The 19,088-nt window shown below is 41.4% G+C and overlaps 1 protein-coding gene across 3 annotated transcripts in view; it reads left to right on the top strand.

Annotated features, from left to right (window-relative positions):
- Positions 1 to 18,553, top strand: part of KLHL15 (kelch like family member 15) — a 48,377-nt gene extending 29,824 nt beyond the window's left edge. For all 3 annotated transcript variants that reach the window (XM_003924089.4, XM_074392271.1, XM_074392270.1), the window contains exon 3: positions 17,368 to 18,553. In XM_003924089.4, coding sequence (XP_003924138.1) covers positions 17,368 to 18,477 — 1,110 coding nt within the window. In that variant the 3' untranslated portion in view covers positions 18,478 to 18,553. The remainder of the gene's footprint in view (positions 1 to 17,367) is intronic.
- Positions 18,554 to 19,088: the final 535 nt, after the last annotated feature.

The raw sequence follows: 19,088 nt of genomic DNA, 5'->3' as shown, positions 1-19,088 counted from the left end.
CCATGACCAGCTAATTTTTTTTTTCTTGTATTTTTTAGTAGAGACTGGGTTTCACCATGTTGGCCAGTCTGGTCTTGAACTCCTGACCTCGTGATCCAACCACCTCAGCCTCCCAAAGTGCTGGGATTACGGATGTGAGCCACCACACCTAGCCTTTTTTTTTTTTTTTTTTTTTTTTGAGACAGAGTCACTTCTGTTGCCAGGCTGGAGTGCAGTGGCCCAATCTCAGCTCACTGCAGCCTCTGCCTGTCAGGTTCAAGCAGTTATCCTGCCTCAGCCTCCCGAGTACCTGGGACTACAGGCGTGTTCTGCCACGCCCAGCTAATTTTTTTTTTTTATGTTTAGTATTTTTAGTGGAGACGGGGTTTCACCATGTTGGCCAGAATGGTCTCAATCTCTTGACCTCGTGATCCGCCCGCCTTGGCCTCCCAAAGTTCTGGGATTATGGGTGTGAGCCACTGTGCCCAGCCTGTGGCATATATTTTTACTACCTCTTATGGTCTTTGCACATGTTAACAGAGATAAGGCCTGACATTTGTCATTCTGAATTTCAGTGATGTGAAGATTTAAATAGTTAAAACTGCTTTCTGTGGTCTTTAGATTTTAAAAAACAATTATTGTTTTATTGAAAATATTTTATGAAGTAAATGTATATTTGGCAAAATGTATATTATATTTGACTTTTTTTTTTTTTTTGAAATGGAATCTTGCTCTGTCTCCCAGCTGGAGTGCAGTGGGATGATCTTGGCTCACTGCAACCTTTGCCTCTGGGTTCGATTCTCCTGTCTCAGCCTCCTGAGTAGCTGGAATTACAGGCGTGTGCCACCATGCCCAGCTAGTTTTTGTATTTTTAGTAGAGCCGGGGTTTCGCAATGTTGGCCATGCTGGTCTCAAAACTCCTGACCTCAGGTGATCTGCCCACCTTGGCCTCCCAAAGTGCTTGGGTTACAGGTGTGAGCCACCACACTCTGCTTATACTTTTTTTTGTACGTAAAATATTTTTTTAACCAAAATTATTCAATTATTAAAATATCCATATGTTGATTCTTTAGTACATTGACATTTTAATATTTGTGAACCCAGGGTATCTTCAGTATCATAAATATGCATAAGGTAAGATTCAGCATCCCAATGATCCCCTTAGAAATGGTGTTAATATGTAAAGTACAGTATCTTCGTAATTGTAAAATCTTTCAATTTCTCAAAGGGAAAGAAAAGTCTATTTTAAATCCTATAAAAATAACACACTGGTTCAGCTTTGTATTTAGGATTTTGTAGTTGATTTTCCATTGGCTATTAAGGAAGTAGATTATATTGGAGTGTTCTGCTTTAAATAAAGACATCATGCTTATTCCAAATTTTTTTTATATAAACTGGCTCATGGTATTGAGACCCCCTAATGTACTTTAAGAATATTCACATCTTTGAGATAATTTTGATAGCTGTTCACTATTTGGGAAAATTGAAGCATCAGTAAAAATTAATACCTCAGGTAAACTTTTTATTTTTTTATTTTTATTTATTTATTTTTTTTGAGATGGAGTCTCGCTCTGTTGCCCAGGCTGGAGTGCAGTGATGCAATCTTGGCTTACTGCAACCTCTGCCTCTCAGGTTCAAGCATTTCTCCTGCTTCAGCCTCCCGATTAGCTGGGATTACAGATATATACCACTACACCTGGCTAATTTTGTATTTTTAGTAGAAACTGGGTTTTCCCCATGTTGGCCAGGCAGGTCTCGAACTCCTGACCTCAGATAATCCATCCACCTCGGCCTCCCAAAGTGCTGGGATTACAGGCATGAGCCATCATGCCTGACCAGAAAAGCTTTTTTTTTTTTTTAATTTATTTATTTATTTTTTTATTTTAAAGATGGGATTTCACCGTATTGGGCAGGCTGGTCTTGAACTCCTGACCTCAGGTGATCCACCCACCTTGGCCTCCAAAGTGCTTGGATTACAGGCATGAGCCACCATGCCCGGCCCAGAAGAGCTTTTTAACACTTAAAAAAAATACCTATCTAATTTAAGAAGTAGAATTTATGGCTTTTTTTTTTTTTTTTTTTTTGGAGACAGGTTCTCACTCCGTCGCCTGGACTGTAGTGATCCTCCCACCTCAGCCTCCTGAGTACCTTGGATTACAGGTGCACACAACCATGCCTGGTTAATTTTTTGTAGACATGGGATTTTGCTATGTTGCCCAAGCTGAATTTGTGGCTTGAAAAGCTACATTTTAAAGTGGAGACAAGGTGTCCTGGACTCACCTTAAAACTGACAAAATTCAAAAATGACAAATTAGGTAACCAAAGTACACATTACTTAGAATGTAGTAACTCTCAGAACTGGTCTTCACGAAACACTGATAATCTTCCACATATTTTCTCTATCAGCATAGTTGACCTGCATAGTATTAACAATAGCGTGTGACACATGAGGACATTTATTGTCCTTTTTTTTTTTTTTTTTTTTTTTTTTTTTTGAGACGGAGTTTCGCTCTTGTTACCCAGGCTGGAGTGCAATGGCGCGATCTCGGCTCACCGCAACCTCCACCTCTTGGGTTCAGGCAATTCTCCTGCCTCAGCCTCCTGAGTAGCTGGGATTACAGGCATGAGCCACCATGCCCAGCTAATGTTTTGTATTTTTAGTAGAGACGGGGTTTCACCATGTTGACCAAGATGGTCTCGATCTCTCGACCTCGTGATCCACCCGCCTCGGCCTCCCAAAGTGCTGGGATTACAGGCTTGAGCCACCGCGCCCGGCCTATTGTCCTTAATCTCATGCTTAGGTGGTGTGCTGTTCTGGTTAATTGAGGTACAACCCATTTGGTAAATGAAATTGCCTGGGAAAGCCATGTCTTTGTAAAGTATAGGTGCTGTATGCCTCTTCAGGATTCCTTCACTTAGGCTTTGGAACGTGTTTTGACTAATCCAGCACTTCACCAATGCAAAATTTCTGTCTAGGAACCAAACCATTACCTGCAGTATTATCATCATTAAGCCAAAAACTCTTTTTCGGGGAAAAAAAAAAAAAAAAAAAAAAAAAAAAGCAGTTCATTTATATCTAATGACTTAAGCTAGAGCCAGATAAATCTAGAGATGTAGGAAATTTCCCTCTAACCCTCAGTTTTAGAAGTACTTGAGAAATATAAGCAGTGCTGTGTTTGACAGTAACAAACTTTTTAAAACTGTATTTCAAATGTGAAATTTGATTAGAATTTCTAATAAGCTTGTTTTTGAAAAAGTTTTAAATCTCCTTCAGATATCGTATAATACACAGCTAGAACCTGAAATTGCTTAAATTAACAATCAGCTTTCTTGCTTCTTAGAGTGAAAACATAGAGATGAGCAGGTTTTCTGTTGGAAACTAGGTCAGTGGGTTAAGCATGCTTTCTCAGTTAATGTCTTTTTCTGCTTCAGACTCCTTTTTGCCAGCCCCTCCTACCCAACCCCATGGACTTGAAAGATTGTAATTAACACATGTACAGTTCTTTAAAAATCACCCGAGGTGTTTTTCTTCTCCGAAGTTTTCTGCCTTTTATGTATAGACATAGAGTGCTCTTATTTTCCACCTCTTCCTTGCATCCACTCCAGGTTCACAGGTTCCTGAAGAGTGACTGTAATCTAGTTGTTGACTGCTATCAGAACCCTGGGGAAAAATAGTATCTTGGGAGTGTATTAAGCAGAAAGGAGGAACCTATTGAAAATCGAGTTGAAAAATTCAATCTTTCTTACTGGTTTTCTTTTTAAATAAAATGGATGAAAACAAGCATAGGAGAATTGGAAATTAAAAAGAAAGTCATGGAACAGAGACAGCTTTGTTGATGTATAAAAGGAGAAACCCCTTTTAAGAAATTGGAAGAAAAAGTGATAAGCAGAAATTGAAAAGGATCAGAGAGTCTGGAAATGACTGGAGAAAAGGTTTGAAGCAGGAAAGGAACGGGGGAAGTACTGAGAGTTTAGGCTTTAAAGTTTTGTTTTCAAATTTATTATTCAGAAAATGCGACTTGTGTAATAGGTAAGCATTGCTCATTCAAAAGTTAGTTTTAGGCCGGGCGCGGTGGCTCAAGCCTGTAATCCCAGCACTTTAGGAGGCCGAGGCGGGTGGATCATGAGGTCGAGTGATCGAGACCAACCTGGTCAACATGGTGAAACCCCGTCTCTACTAAAAATACAAAAAATCAGCTGGGCATGGTGGCGCGTGCCTATAATCCCAGCTACTCAGGAGGCTGAGGCAGGAGAATTGCCTGAACCCAGGAGGCGGAGGTTGCAGTGAGCCGAGATCGCGCCATTGCACTCCAGCCTGGGTAACAAGAGCGAAACTCCGTCTCAAAAAAAAAAAAAAAAAGTTAGTTTTAGGATGAAATCTTTTATTTGGTTTCCTGTTCTATCATAAATAGTAGGCCGGGCATGGTGGCATGCACCTGTGGTCCCAGCTACTTGGGAGGCTGAGGCAGAAGAATCGTGTGAACCTGGGGAGGTGGAGGTTGCAGTGAAGTGAGATTGTGCCACTGCGCTCCAGCCTGGCGATAGAGCAAGACTCATCTCAAAAATAAATAAAACAAATAGGCCGGGCGCGGTGGCTCACGCCTGTAATCCCAGCACTTTGGGAGGCCGAGGCGGGGGGATCACGAGGTCAAGAGATCGAGACCATCCTGGTCAACATGGTGAAACCTGGTCTCTACCAAAAACACAAAATTAGCTGGGCATGGTGGCGCACGCCTGTAGACCCAGCTACTCGAGAGGCTGAGGCAGGAGAATTGCTTGAACCCAGGAGGCGGAGGTTGCGGTGAGCCGAGATCGCACCATTGCACTCCAGCCTGGGTAACAACAGCCAAACTCTGTCTCAAAAAATAAATTAAATAAATAAATAAATAAATAGGAAAAAAATTCCTCATAAGTTGTGAATTCTAGAACTTAATAGTATTAGTATAATCAGAAAATAAAAAGATGGTCTTGCCGGGCGCGGTGGCTCAAGCCTGCAATCCCAGCACTTTGGGAGGCCGAGGCGGGTGGATCACGAGGTCGAGAGATCGAGACCATCCTGGTCAACATGGTGAAACCCCGTCTCTACTAAAAATACAAAAAATCAGCTGGGCATGGTGGCGCGTGCCTGTAATCCCAGCTACTCAGGAGGCTGAGGCAGGAGAATTGCCTGAACCCAGGAGGCGGAGGTTGCGGTGAGCCGAGATCGCGCCATTGCACTCCAGCCTGGGTAACAAGAGCGAAACTCCATCTCAAAAAAAACAAAACAAAACAAAACAAAAGAGATGGTCTTAAGTCTTTTTAAAAGATGCATTTTTTTTTTTTTGAGACGGAGTTTCGCTCTTGTTACCCAGGCTGGAGTGCAATGGCGCGATCTCGGCTCACCGCAACCTCCGCCTCCTGGGTTCAGGCAATTCTCCTGCCTCAGCCTCCTGAGTAGCTGGGATTACAGGCACGCGCCACCATGCCCAGCTGATTTTTTGTATTTTTAGTAGAGACGGGGTTTCACCATGTTGACCAGGATGGTCTCGATCTCTCGACCTCGTGATCCACCCGCCTCGGCCTCCCAAAGTGCTGGGATTGCAGGCTTGAGCCACCGCGCCCGGCAAGATGCATTATTTTTTTTACCTTTGAGGCTTGTTAGGGTTTTTTTGTTTGTTTGTTTTCTGGTAGGGATGGCGTTTTGCCATGTTTGTCGGTGTGGTCTCAACTCCTGGCCTCAAGCCATCCTTCGCTTCAGCCTCCCAAAATGTTGGGATTATAGGCATGAGCCATGGCGCTTGACTGAGGCTTGTTTCTTGTTCTAAAATTAAATTTTTTTTTGAGACTGAGTCTCACTTTATACCTGAGGCTGGAGTGCAGTGGCACAATCTCGGCTCACTACAACCTCTGCCTCCTGGGTTCAAGTGATTCTCCTGCCTTAGCCTCCTGGGTAGCTGGGATTATAGGCACGCACCACCATGCCCAGCTAATTTTTGTATTTTTAGTAGAGGTTGGGTTTCACCATGTTGGCCAGGCTGGCCTCGAACTCCCGATCTCAGGTGACCCACCCGCCTCCCAAAGTGTGGGGCCAACAGGCATGAGCCACCGTGCCCAGCCAAAAAATTTTTTTTTAGAGACGAGGTCTTGCTTTGTCACCCAGGCTGGAGTGCAGTGGCACCATCATAGCTCCTTGCTGCCTTGAATCTCTGTGCTCCAGCAGTCCTCCCACTTCGGCCTCCTACATAGCTGGGCCTACAGGGGTACACCACCATGCCCAGCTGCTTAATTTCTAATAGTGTTCTATGCACTGAAATCGGAAGGAAATTACACTTTCTAAGCACATTTATTTTTTAGATATTTTTTACTCTCTAGATAGAGTTGAAGGAATAGAAAACTTTACCAAATTGTGCTTAAACTCTTAGAACAGGCTTCCCCAAAGTTTTTACACAGGGGGCCAGTTCACTGTCCCTCAGACCGTTAGAGGGCCACCACATACTGTGCTCCTCTCACTGACCACCAATGAAAGAGGTGCCCCTTCCTGAAGTGCGAGGGAGGGGGGTGGCGCGGATAAATGGCCTCAGGGGGCCGCATGCGGCCCGCGGGCCATAGTTTGGGGACGCCTGTCTTAGAATCTTGCCCTGAGGAGGCCTCTCCCTTACCCCTGTTTACCCTGGTCACTTTTGAAGTTCAGTTCCCTTTTGACTCTTGCCTGCTTGGAGAGGAGAGGGTGGGTAAATTCTTATTACAATTTGTCTTTATTTACCATTTGATATTTGACTATAATTACAGTATTACTGAAAGGATTTGTGCTTAGCATGAACTGATTTTTCATAGCTTTATCCCTGATGATTAACTCAGTTCTTCTAGACAAAGGGATTAATTAAAAGCATCTTGAACGTAGCTTTTTTTGTGATTATTTTGTTTTATGTAAATCAATATTAGCTTTAGTTCTGAGCAAGATTTTATAAATAAAGACTTCTCATACCAGGGTAGTTTTGCAATGTAGCATCTAAAGACTGCTCCAGGCCGGAGTGCAGTGGCGAGATATCTTGGCTCACTGCAACCTTTGCCTCCTGGGTTCAAGCGATTCTCCTACCTCAGCCTCCTGAGTAGCTGGCAGTACAGGTGCCCGCCACCACGCCCAGCTGATTTTTGCATTTTTTAGTAGAGATAGGAGTTCATCATGTTGCCCAGGCTGGTCTCGAACTCCTGACCTCAGGTGATCCATCTCCCTCAGCCTTCCAAAGTGCTGGCATTACATGTGTGAGTCACCGCACCTGGCCTGATATGGATGATTTGTTTCAGCATTAAAGCACCATGATAGTAACTACTTAGGAAGATTGCATCATGGTGGGGAGGGGATGATAAAACTGACAACCAAGACTGAGTCTTGATACCTCCTTATAGTTGTCATTCTAACGATTACGTTAGCATTTTTTGGATGTAGAAAGGGCCAGAGAGGTATCTGTTCACACAACTAATCTCTTTTATAGGGCTGGACACCATCGTAAGTTCAGGAATTGCTCCCCCATCCCTCTGTTACATAAACTAATAAAAGGTATTTTATTTGATTCAGTATAAGTATATTGAATATTTTTAAAGTCATTTTGCGGCTGAGTGCAGTGGCTCATACTTGTAATCCCAGCACTTTGGAAGGCCAAGGCAGGCAGATCACCTGAGGTCAGGAGTTCGAGACTAGCCTGGCTAACATGGTGAAACCCTGTTTCTACTAAAAATATGAAAAAATCAGCGGGGTTTAATGGCATGTGCCTGTAATCTCAGCTACTCAGGAGGCTGAGGCAGGAGAACAGCTTGAACCCGGCAGGCAGAGGTTGCAGTGAGCTGAGATCACGCCATTGCACTCCAGCTTGGGCAACAAGAGGAAAACTTCGTTTCCAAAAAAAAAAAAAATTATTTAAAAAAATGAGACAGCTTATAATATCTTAAATTGGCTGGCTAGGCTGGGCGCAGTGGCTCGTGCCTATAATCCCAGGACTTTGGGAGGCCAAGGTGGGCAGATCATGAGGTCAGGAGTTTGAGACCAGCCTGGCCAACGTAGTGAAACCCCATCTGTCCTAAAAATACAAAAATTATCCATACATGGCTGCACGTGCCTGTAATCCCAGCTACTCGGGAGGCTGAGGCAGAATTGCTTGAACCTGGAGGCAGAGGTTGCGGTGCGCTGATCAAACCGCTGCACTCCACCTGGGAAACAGCGAGACTCCATCTCAAAAAAAAAAAAAGGGAGGGGGGTGCTGGCTAAAAGCCTAAAATAATTCTAGACTGTAGTCAGTTTGAATAGATTTTTTTTCAATTCCAGATTTTTTAATGAAATAAGGGTAGTAAACTCAGTGGAAATGCCTATTTGAATTAGATTGCAAGTTTCATTTTAATTCTCTCAAAATTAAGGGTGGTATATACAAATTACCTTTAAAACGTAAGAGCTTGAATATCATGGATTATGTAACATTTTGACAGTGAATGGAGAAACATGAAATTTTTGCCCAGCAGTAATAGCTAGTTATCATTTCTTCAACTTAATATACATTTGTGTGTGTGTATATATGTGCGTATATGTGTATATACATATTTACAGGAACTATTCAAAATCATTTGTCACACTTCATTGTCAACTGTATGCATATGTGCATACACAATTACATTAAAAGATGTTTAGAGGAAATGGCCAATTTAAATTTTCAGGCTGGTCATGGTGGCTCTTGCCTGTAATTTCAGCACTTTGGGAGGCTGAAGTGCGAAGATCACTTCAGCTCAGGAGTTTAGACCAGCCTGGGTAATATAGTGAGACCCAATTTCTGTTTTATTAAATAATAAGTAAATTAAAAAAAATTTTTTCAGCCGGGCGCGGTGGCTCAAGCTTGTAATCCTAGCACTTTGGGAGGCCGAGGCGGGTGGATCACGAGGTCAAGAGATCGAGACCATCCTGGTCAACATGGTGAAACCCCGTCTCTACTCAAAATACAAAAAATTAGCTGGGCATGGTGGCGCGTGCCTGTAATCCCAGCTACTCAGGAGGCTGAGGCAGGAGAATTGCCTGAACCGAGGAGGCGGAGGTTGCGGTGAGCCGAGATCGCGCCATTGCACTCCAGCCGGGGTAACGAGTGAAACTCCATCTCAAAAAAAAAAAATTTCAGACCACTGAAATTATATATATATAATTACGTAATATATTCAGAATAAGACAAAATGTTTTTCATAATACAATTTCTTAAAGCATCAAAGCAAGAAAAGTGGTAATGTATTCTTTCCAAGCTTTAAAACATGACCAAAAAAAAAAAATATGACAGCTGTTTAATCCTATGAAAGGCAAAGGAAAGTTATTCAGAACATGAAAGATATGTCATTCTTTCCATACCTCTTAGAGAACACCTGATACACAGATAGTTAAACTGATATGTGAGGAATGAAGGATGGGAGAAGTGCCTTCTCTATGGAAAGATGAGCCACGTGTTTCTTTTTGGATAGCTCCCATCATTAATGTATTTTACATTTTTCCATTCACATAGAGGATTTCAGCCGTATGCCTTTTGTTTCAAAGTTGAATGTATCTGTAATTGCTTTGTCCAGGATTATCAGAGAGGCATTAATTTCCCATTTCTATAATGAAAGAAGAAACTGGTTATGCTTAATGCTGTGTGGTTTTAGAGGCAAATCACAGGAGTGAATAGCTTCAGGAAAAGAGCAGGGCAGACCTAGAACTAGCCTTGGCAAAAAGAAATAAGAGATAAATTTCTTTGATGGAACAGTCAGCTGTCTCAAAAGGCACGTCTTCCATTATTGGGGGCTTAGAAGTAAAACAAATTAGATAAAGATATCTAGCTTTGATTTGGACTTTAACAGGGAGTTGAAGTGATTCTGGTAAACTCTTTGGAACCCAGATTTCAGAGGAGCACAATAGAATGAATGGGGAGAGGACCGAGAGATCAGAAGATTGGGTGTAAAGTGAAAGGCTAGTAAATGACTCCAATTTGATGATATCGGCAAGACCCCGAAGTTGGAAGGTAGAAGGAAGGAAGGCTGTTAAGGGCATCTGGCCTAGTCCTTCATGGGATGCTGGAATCCCTCTCCAATGCTCCTGATACACGGTCACACCTGGACTGCCTCCAGTGATGGGATGCTCACTGGCTCTGGGAGCTAACAGTCCTTGACTTGGGGGAAATACATATCCATAACGCTTTTTTTTTTTTTTTTTTTTTTTTTTAAATAGAGTCTCACCCAGTAGCCCACGCTGGAGTGCAGTGGTGTGATCTCGGCTCACTGCAACCTCTGCTCCTGGGTTCAAGCAGTTCTCCTGTCTCAGCCTCCCAAGTAGCTGGGATTACAGGTGCCAACCATGATGCCTGGCTCATTTTTGTATTTTTAGTAGAGAGGGGGTTTTGCCATGTTGGCCAGGCTGGTCTCAAACTCCTGACGTCAGGTGATCCGCCTCCCTCAGCCTCCCAAAGTGCTGGGATTACAGGCGTGAGCCACTGCACCTGGCCAACCTTTTTCTTACTACAAAGCAGAGACATGGTCCTTTTAAAAAGAACAAGACCAACCTGTGTATAATCGAAAAAGGGCAAGTCCCCAAGAACTCACTGGTAACCATACATTTTCTGTGTAAGGTTTTTAAAAAAGATTAATATTTTTTTTAAAAAATTAATTTTTTTAAAGATGGGGTTTCACCATGCTGGCCAGGCTGGTCTTTAACTCCTGACCTCAGGTGATCCACCCACCTCGGCCTCCCAAAGTTCTAGGATTACAGGCATGAGCCACTGCGCCTGGACTTACAGACATTTTTTTCCTACATACACAGCTGACTACAGAACAGTCTGCTTTTATTTTTTGAGAATATTATACATTTTGTTCTGCAGTTTTGTCATTTAACATTTTGAATATCTGTGTTAGTGCATATGGATTAACCTCGTTCTTTTTCACAGCTGCATATGGTGTATACCAGAGATTATCCAACCAATGTCTTATTGATAGGTAATTTGAGTTATTTCCAGTTTTTGTGCTCTTACAAACAATAATACAATGAGCATCCATTCTTTTGACAGTTCTTACCACAGAACTTTGTCTGTTGGCGTAAGATCCCTTTTGACTTCACTTACTGGTCCTGAAAATAGTTGCCATCTTTCTGAGTCTTCTCTCGTATTGAAACGTTCCTCACCCATTTGAGCATGTTCTCCTTTTGGATTCCTTCACTGTCTTCCAGATGTGGTCCACTTTGTCAATGTTTAATAGTATAGTGATATACCTGAACGCTGTCTTGGTTGTGGTTTTGCCTGAATGGAGAGGGTGGGATTGTCTGTTTTCTTTCTTTCAAGACAAGGTCTCACTCTTTTGCCCAGGCTAGAGTGCAGTGGCACTGTCATGGCTCACTGCAACCTCAGCCTGGGCTCAAGCTATTCTATTCTCCCACCTCAACCTCCCAAGTAGCTGGGACCACAGGTGCATGCCACCAAGCCTAGCTAATTTTTGTATTATTATTATTATTATTATTATTATTATTATTATTATTATTATTTTAGAGACAGAATTTCGCCATGTTGCCCAGGCTGATCTCAAACTCCTGATCTCAAGTAATGTGCCCTCCTTGACCTCCCAAAGTGCTGAGGTTACAGGTGTCAGCCACTGCACCCAGCCAGGATTATCTGTTCTTTTAGTTTAGTTTACAGTTTTGTTAGCTCCTATGGCTGCCATATCACTTCAGTTCATATTGAGGATAGTCAGTTAAAGCTTTCCATTTGGAGTTCGTGGGTCCCTGGAGCACCTGATAAAAACTATGGACTTCCAGTCACCTCACCCTACCCTCCAAATGCATTAACACACAGTTATTACTGATCTTCAGGTGGTTCATGAGTCCCTGGTGTTTCTCTTTTCTTTATGAGTAGACATTGTTGATTATTACTTTGCTGAAGTCATAGGTTCTCTCATTCTATATCAGTGCTGTTACATCATCAAAAATTCAGCGGGAAACTGGGTCAGCCTTGGCATTACGCAGTGAGTTCATGCTGCCTCCAAGTATGGGGCGCTTTTTTGGTTTCAAGGGGTGTTTTTCAGCAACACAGGATCTACCTCAGGCTAACCAGTCTGTAGTCTACCTCAGGAATCTGTCTGGCTTCTAGTCCTGTCCCATTCATCACGATTCCACACAGATTGCAGAAAGCAATTACGCAGCCTTATCTACGAAGCCTCAGGATCCCAGGACATGATTTGTGAGATTGAATGACTTGAACTTGGTGAGAATAACTAGCTAGTTTTTCTTCTTGTTCTCAACCGTTTCGGATTTAAGTTTCTTCTTAGTAATTGTATTTAATCCTCAGATTGGAAAGAATAAGACATAATTAGCTGAGAATGGAAATAAAATAGGAGTAGGGTTGTTTCTCTTTGTTATTTGTCAATATTACATTAACCACCCAACAGGGGTGGGGTTCACTCTTTAACATATAAAATGCCATTTATTCCATATCTCTTACTTTGTAAAGTCACAGTTTGTCCTGAGGCTTTAGCCTTATTCACTATGTTCTTGTAGCTTTATTTCACTCGTTATAATACTTTCTTTTTGTGCCCAATTTTTACCATCTGTTGTAAGTGGTTTTTTAACATCTGAATTCCAGAAAGCTCTCTGTGCAGCACATCAGAGTTTTTAGATACTTTCCCCCTTTCTTCCTCTTATCAGTGTATTTTGCAATTATGCAGTCAGCATTATGCTTTTGAGAGCTTCCAAGCCTTCTTGAGCTTCCTTACAGTTTCTGATCTTGGAATTGATCCTAATTTTCCTTTGAAAAACTTGAAATCTGCCTATCCAATATGTGCAGCATTCTCCTTCCTTTGTTTCTTGATCTCCAAATAACATGGCTGCTTTCTCTAAAGCTTCCTCCCATTTGCACGTTACTAATCATGTTTCACTAGTGAGGATTAGGTCCGAAGTAACAGTTTCTCTCATTTCTCCTCTTATCTTCTAAACACTAAATTTTTACACAGGCAAAAGCATGTCATCAGAGGCACTGATTAAAGCTGAGTGACACTTTCACAAATATCCCCTGGTCATTAATAATAGCTAATAACAGCTGATAGTTTTTGCACACTGCCACATGACAGGCACAACACTAAATCTTTTTTACGTAATCTCACTTCTCTCCTGTCATAGGGTTATGAATGTGTTATCCCAGTAATACAGTTGAGGATATGGGCTTAAAGATATTTACCTATGTGCCCAAGACTGCCACAGCTTATGAGTGCTAAAGTCAGAAATTTCCTAAATTGGATCCTTAATCACCAGACATGGTGCTTAATTACCATTCTAGACAGGATTCTATTATTTGAAAACCTGTGTACCTCTCAGACCACTGGATGTGCACAGTAGACACTTAAATATTTAATTTGAGGTTTATGATTCTTGTTGATTTTCAGAGTATTGCCTTTTAGCTCCTCTAAGTCAATAAGAAAAAGATGAGAAAAATAGGTAAGGCGCACTGTTAGTCAATTTATAGAAGAAATGAATGGAAAATGAAAATATGAAAAAATTCTCGGGTTTTTTTTTTTTCTTGTTTTTTATTGGGGGTGTGGGGATTCTTTGGTTTCAAGACGGAGTCTTGGAGTCTCGCTCTGTCACCTAGGCTGGAGTGCAGTGGCATGATCTCGGGTCACTGCAACCCTTGCCTCCTCAACCTCCTGAGTAGCTGGGATTACAGGCGTGCACCACCACACCCAGCTAATTTTTGTATTTTTTGTACAGACAAGGTTTTACCATGTTGCTCAGGCTGGTCTCAAACTCCTGGGCTTTTAAAATCATTTTGATGGAGAACCATTTTTTGAATGGCAAGAACTCTTTCTGTTTATAAATATGATACACAAACAAAGAATGCAAAAATGTTTATGTGAGCTACTGTGCCCAGCCCACTTTAACTTTTTATGTGTGAAGTAAAAGTAGTAAAATAGAAGATCTTAGGTTGTTCTCACCTTTTTTCCTTTATTATTTGTTTTATTGAAATTACTTGTTTACTAGTATTCATCATTTGCTATGATTTTTCCAGAGTTATTTGTGCTAGGAAGAATTGGGCTGGATGTCCAATCACTGTAGTTCATACGATTGATTTTTTTTTATTAAGAGCAATTATATTGTCTTTTATTTGAGAGGGGTCATTAGGCTGATTCATTGAACATGTTAAGTGTTTTAATAAATGAGTATATAAAGATTTTTCTAAAGAGTAATGGAAGCTGTGTTGTAACCTTCTGGAAATTATATGAGCTTTGAAGTAGAATTGTCCTTATTTAACGATCAGATCCCAGCTCTACCAGTTTTAGTTACGTAAACAATTTGGGCAAATTACTTAACATTCTAAGCCTCAGTTTTCTTATCAGGAAAACAGGAATGGTTATCACACTCTCACAGGAGGAATAAATTAATGTGAGATGCACAGGTAAAGCACCCAGTGCATTAACAATGTTAGGGTTTTTTTTCTTTTTCTTTTTTTTTTTTCCATCAAGATGGAGTCTCACTCTCACCCAGGCTGGAGTGAAGTGGCGTGATCTCAACTCACTACAACTGCTGCCTCCCGGGTTCAAGCAGTTCTTTTGCCTCAGTCTCCCGAGTAGCTGGGATTATAGGCGTGCACCACCACGCCCGGCTAATTTTGTAGTTTTAGTTGAGATAGGGTTTCACCGTGTTGGCCAGGCTGGTTTTGAACTCCTGAGCTCAGGTGATCTGCCTGCCTCAGCCTCCCAAAGTGCTGGGATTACAGGCATGAGCCACTGTGCCTGGCCAGTGTTAGTTTTCTTATGAAGTTGGACAAGGGTTTCTCAGCCTTTTTTTGTGCCATTTACTGCTTTGCTGATCTGGTGAAGCTCATGGAAGGACCGCTTCTCAAAATAATGATTTTAATGATAAAATGCCTGACATTACAAAGGAAATTAGTTATATTGGATACAGTTAACAAAATACTTAAAACAAATTTGTTGTGCTTTTTGTTTTGAACACTGTTTTGGGCTAAGGCAAGAAATAAAGTAATGAATGCGCTAAAGAAAGGAAGGAGGAAAGGAAAAAGAGGAGAAGCAAAGGGAGGAAGCTCATAAATGTATATACCTGGTTTTGACTCCCTCCCAAGCTGTCATCCCAGATTTCCAACAGGCTCTTAGACATTTCCTCCTCAGCACCCTAGCAATGAAGTTGAATTAATACCTCTCCCAATCCAGCTCATCTTCCGTTTTCCCTTATTGATATCACCACATTCTCTATCACCTTAAGTCTAAATGCTTAAATCACATTTGAGTCTTCATTCTTTCACCCTATTTCAAATCACTCATGGTTGTCTGTAGATTTTAATCTCTATACTAGTTCCTATTTTCCAAATTTAAGACCCTCTTATCCTTGTCTTATTATGACACAGGATTTTTCTGCTTGGTCTCCAGCTTCCTGCGTGTTTCACAAACTTTCTCTTGAATGTTTTGGGCCAGTTTAATATATTCTATATCTCTAATTCTGCAGTACTCACAGATGTGCTGTTTGACTTCATACCTAATTGTCACCTGACTGACTTACCTATTGGTAAATTTGTATTTGTTTTCACTTTCCCAAATACATTCTAGGTTCTTTAAGGAAACGGATCGCATCTTATACTGATTTTTGTTTCTCCCTATAGTGCTTAGCACAATACTTAAAAGTGCTTTATTATTTATTTTTATTTTTTGAGATGGAATCTCACTCTCCCAGGCTGGAGTGCAGTGGTACAGTCTCAGCTCACTGCAACCTCCGCCTCCCAGATTCAAGCGATTATCCTGCCTCAGCCTCCTGAGTAGCTGAGACTACAGGCGTGTGCCACCACATCTGGCTAATTTTTTGTATTTTTAGTAGAGACAGAGTTTCATCTTGTTAGCCAGAATGGTTTCAATTTTCTGACCTCATGATCCATCCACCTCAGCCTCCCAAAGCATTGGAATTACAGGCATGAGCTACTGCACCTGGCCAAAAGTGCTTTAATTTTAATTTAATTTAATTTTTATTGGTTTTGTAGAGATGAGGTCTTGCTTTGTTGCCCAGTCTCAAGTGATCCTCCCACCTTGGCCTCCCAAAGTGCTGGGATGACAGGCGTGAGCCACCACACCTGGCCAAAAGTGCTCTATAAAATCTTGGTAGTCATCATAATTAGGTAGCTCCAGCTCCAAAAGCAAAAGGGAAAATGTTTGCCAGGCATAGTGGCTCACACCTGTCATCCCAGCAGCTCAGGAAGTTGAAACAGGAGTATTGCTTGAGTCCAGGAGTTCAAGACTAGCCTGGGCAACACCAGGACCCCATCTCTAAAAATATATAATAGTAATAATTTTTTTTTGAGACGGAGTTTTGCTCTTGTTGCCCTGGCAGGAGTGCAATGGCACAATCTCGACTCAGTGCAGCCTCCACCTTCTAGGTTCAAGGGATTCTCCAGCCTCAGCCTCCTGAGTAGCTGCGATTACAGGCATGCACTAGCACGCCCAACTAATTTTGTATTTTTAGTAGAGAAGGGGTTTCTCCATGTTGGTCAGGGTGGTCTTGAACTCCCAACCTCAGGTGATCGCCCACCTCGGCCTCCCAAAGTGCTGGTATTATAGGCATGAGAATAATAATAATTTTAAAATAAAATTTTAAAAATTTGACCTAATATCTGCTGATTTTTTTTTTTTTTTTTTTTTGAGACAATTTCACTCTTGTTGCCCAGGCTGGAGTGCAGTGGCATGATCTTGGCTCATCACAACCTCTGCCTCCCGGGTTCAAGCAATTCTCCTGCCTGAGCCTCCTGAGTAGCTGGGATTACAGATATGCGCCACCATGCCCAGCTAGTTTTGTATTTTTAGTAGAGACAGGATTTCTCCATGTTGATCAGGCTGGTCTTGAACTCCTGACCTCAGGTTACCTGCCCACTTCAGCCTTTCAACGTGCTGGGATTACAGGCGTGAGCCACCGCATCCAGGCCTGAATTCTTGCAGGTGTTGGTATCAGACCAAGTCTTTATGTCAAAAACCTGAAATTGTACATGTATTTAAATTTTCACTAACTTAGCTCCCCAAATGATTCAGTCACGGCTTTGTGGTGTTACTTGTGGTTAAGAAAACTGTGGATATGGTTTCCTGTGCTTTGAAAGACTGTACTTGTCCTCATACCCCCTACTTGTAGCCCACAGCTGACATAATAGGTACCTAATTGTTCATTTACTTTTAAAAGGTTGGGAATGTACATATTACAAATTTTAAAATACACGATTTTTTTTTTTAATTAAAAAAAGCTTTTAGAAAACAAAAGAAAGTGATCTTAGCAGGAAAAGCAGTTCTAGTAAAGTGAGCCTAAGATGATCATGTTAGTGGGATTTGATAATTTGTTTGCCGTTGATGCTTTTTACTTTGGTCAAATTCTTTTTCTTGTGTTCTTAGGTTAAGACATCAGAATTTTATAGATACTCCCGACAGCTCCGTTATGAAGTTGACCAAGCATTGAATTACTTTCAGAATGTTCACCAGCAGCCTTTGTTGGATATGAAGTCAAGCCGCATCCGTTCTGCAAAACCGCAAACTACAGTATTTCGAGGAATGATTGGACATAGTATGGTTAACAGTAAAATACTTCTCTTAAAGAAACCAAGAGTCTGGTGGGAGCTAGAAGGGCCCCAAGTACCTTTGCGACCTGACTGCCTTGCTATTGTTAATAATTTTGTGTTCCTGTTAGGTGGGGAAGAGCTGGGCCCGGATGGTGAATTCCATGCTTCTTCCAAAGTATTCAGGTATGATCCGAGACAGAACTCCTGGCTGCAGATGGCAGATATGTCCGTACCACGCTCTGAATTTGCTGTTGGTGTTATTGGGAAATTTATTTATGCCGTAGCAGGCAGAACCAGAGATGAGACTTTCTATTCAACTGAGAGATACGACATCACCAATGATAAATGGGAATTTGTGGATCCTTATCCAGTTAACAAATATGGACATGAGGGGACAGTGCTCAATAACAAGTTGTTTATCACCGGTGGAATCACCTCATCTTCCACCTCCAAGCAAGTGTGTGTGTTTGACCCCAGCAAAGAAGGGACCATAGAACAACGGACCAGGAGAACTCAAGTAGTTACCAACTGTTGGGAGAATAAGAGCAAGATGAATTACGCAAGATGCTTTCACAAAATGATTTCTTACAATGGCAAGCTTTATGTCTTTGGTGGCGTCTGTGTGATCTTAAGGGCCTCTTTCGAATCTCAGGGATGCCCTTCTACCGAAGTCTACAATCCAGAGACTGATCAGTGGACCATCTTGGCATCCATGCCGATTGGTAGAAGTGGCCATGGTGTGACCGTGCTGGACAAACAAATAATGGTTCTTGGAGGCCTTTGTTATAATGGTCATTACAGCGATTCCATTCTCACTTTTGATCCTGATGAAAACAAGTGGAAGGAAGATGAGTACCCTCGGATGCCCTGCAAGCTGGATGGTTTACAAGTATGCAACCTGCATTTTCCGGACTATGTACTGGATGAGGTCAGGCGTTGCAACTAACGACATCCTTCTCCGAAAAAAAAAAAAAAAAAGAGGCAAACAAAGTATTTGTTTGTAATAAAGTAGTTAATTAAAACATATAAAGCAAAACCTCACCAGTTTTACTATCAAAGCCATTGGTCTAACATCGTAAGAATTTTTCATTCTGTGCTAGCATCCTTTTTTTCTTTTCAGTGGCCTCAAACTCACGCAATAAGTTAATTCTAAGTGCTAGCTCTTGAAACTACTTCCAGAAGCAGTTTAATAGAATGCTCCACTTATCTGGGAAATTGATTTTCTGCTTTAAACATTTCTTTCAGATGTTAGCATAGGAGTCATGCATCTTCTAAGAGAAGACCCAATAAGTGTCACTGGATGTGATTTCAGTCCCTATCTCTATTTGAAACCTTTTTGAACATTTATTTCAGTGTATTTCAGTCTGTTAAACTTTTTAGTTTTATTATTTAAAAATTTAAAACTCTTGACCTTTTTGCATGGCTTTTTGCTGAAAATGCAAAAATATAAATTTTCTACAAAATTAACTTTTTATATTCAAAACACTATTTCTAAGCTGCCTTCTCTTACCCGCATTGTGTTAGTGAAAGCATATTCATACTCTCATACAACCTATA

The sequence above is a fragment of the Saimiri boliviensis genome, chromosome X (genome assembly GCF_048565385.1).
Source record: "Saimiri boliviensis isolate mSaiBol1 chromosome X, mSaiBol1.pri, whole genome shotgun sequence".
NCBI classification, from domain to species: Eukaryota; Metazoa; Chordata; class Mammalia; order Primates; family Cebidae; genus Saimiri; species Saimiri boliviensis.
Note: the sequence above shows the minus strand (reverse complement) of the source record. Positions and strands in the feature narration are given on the sequence as shown.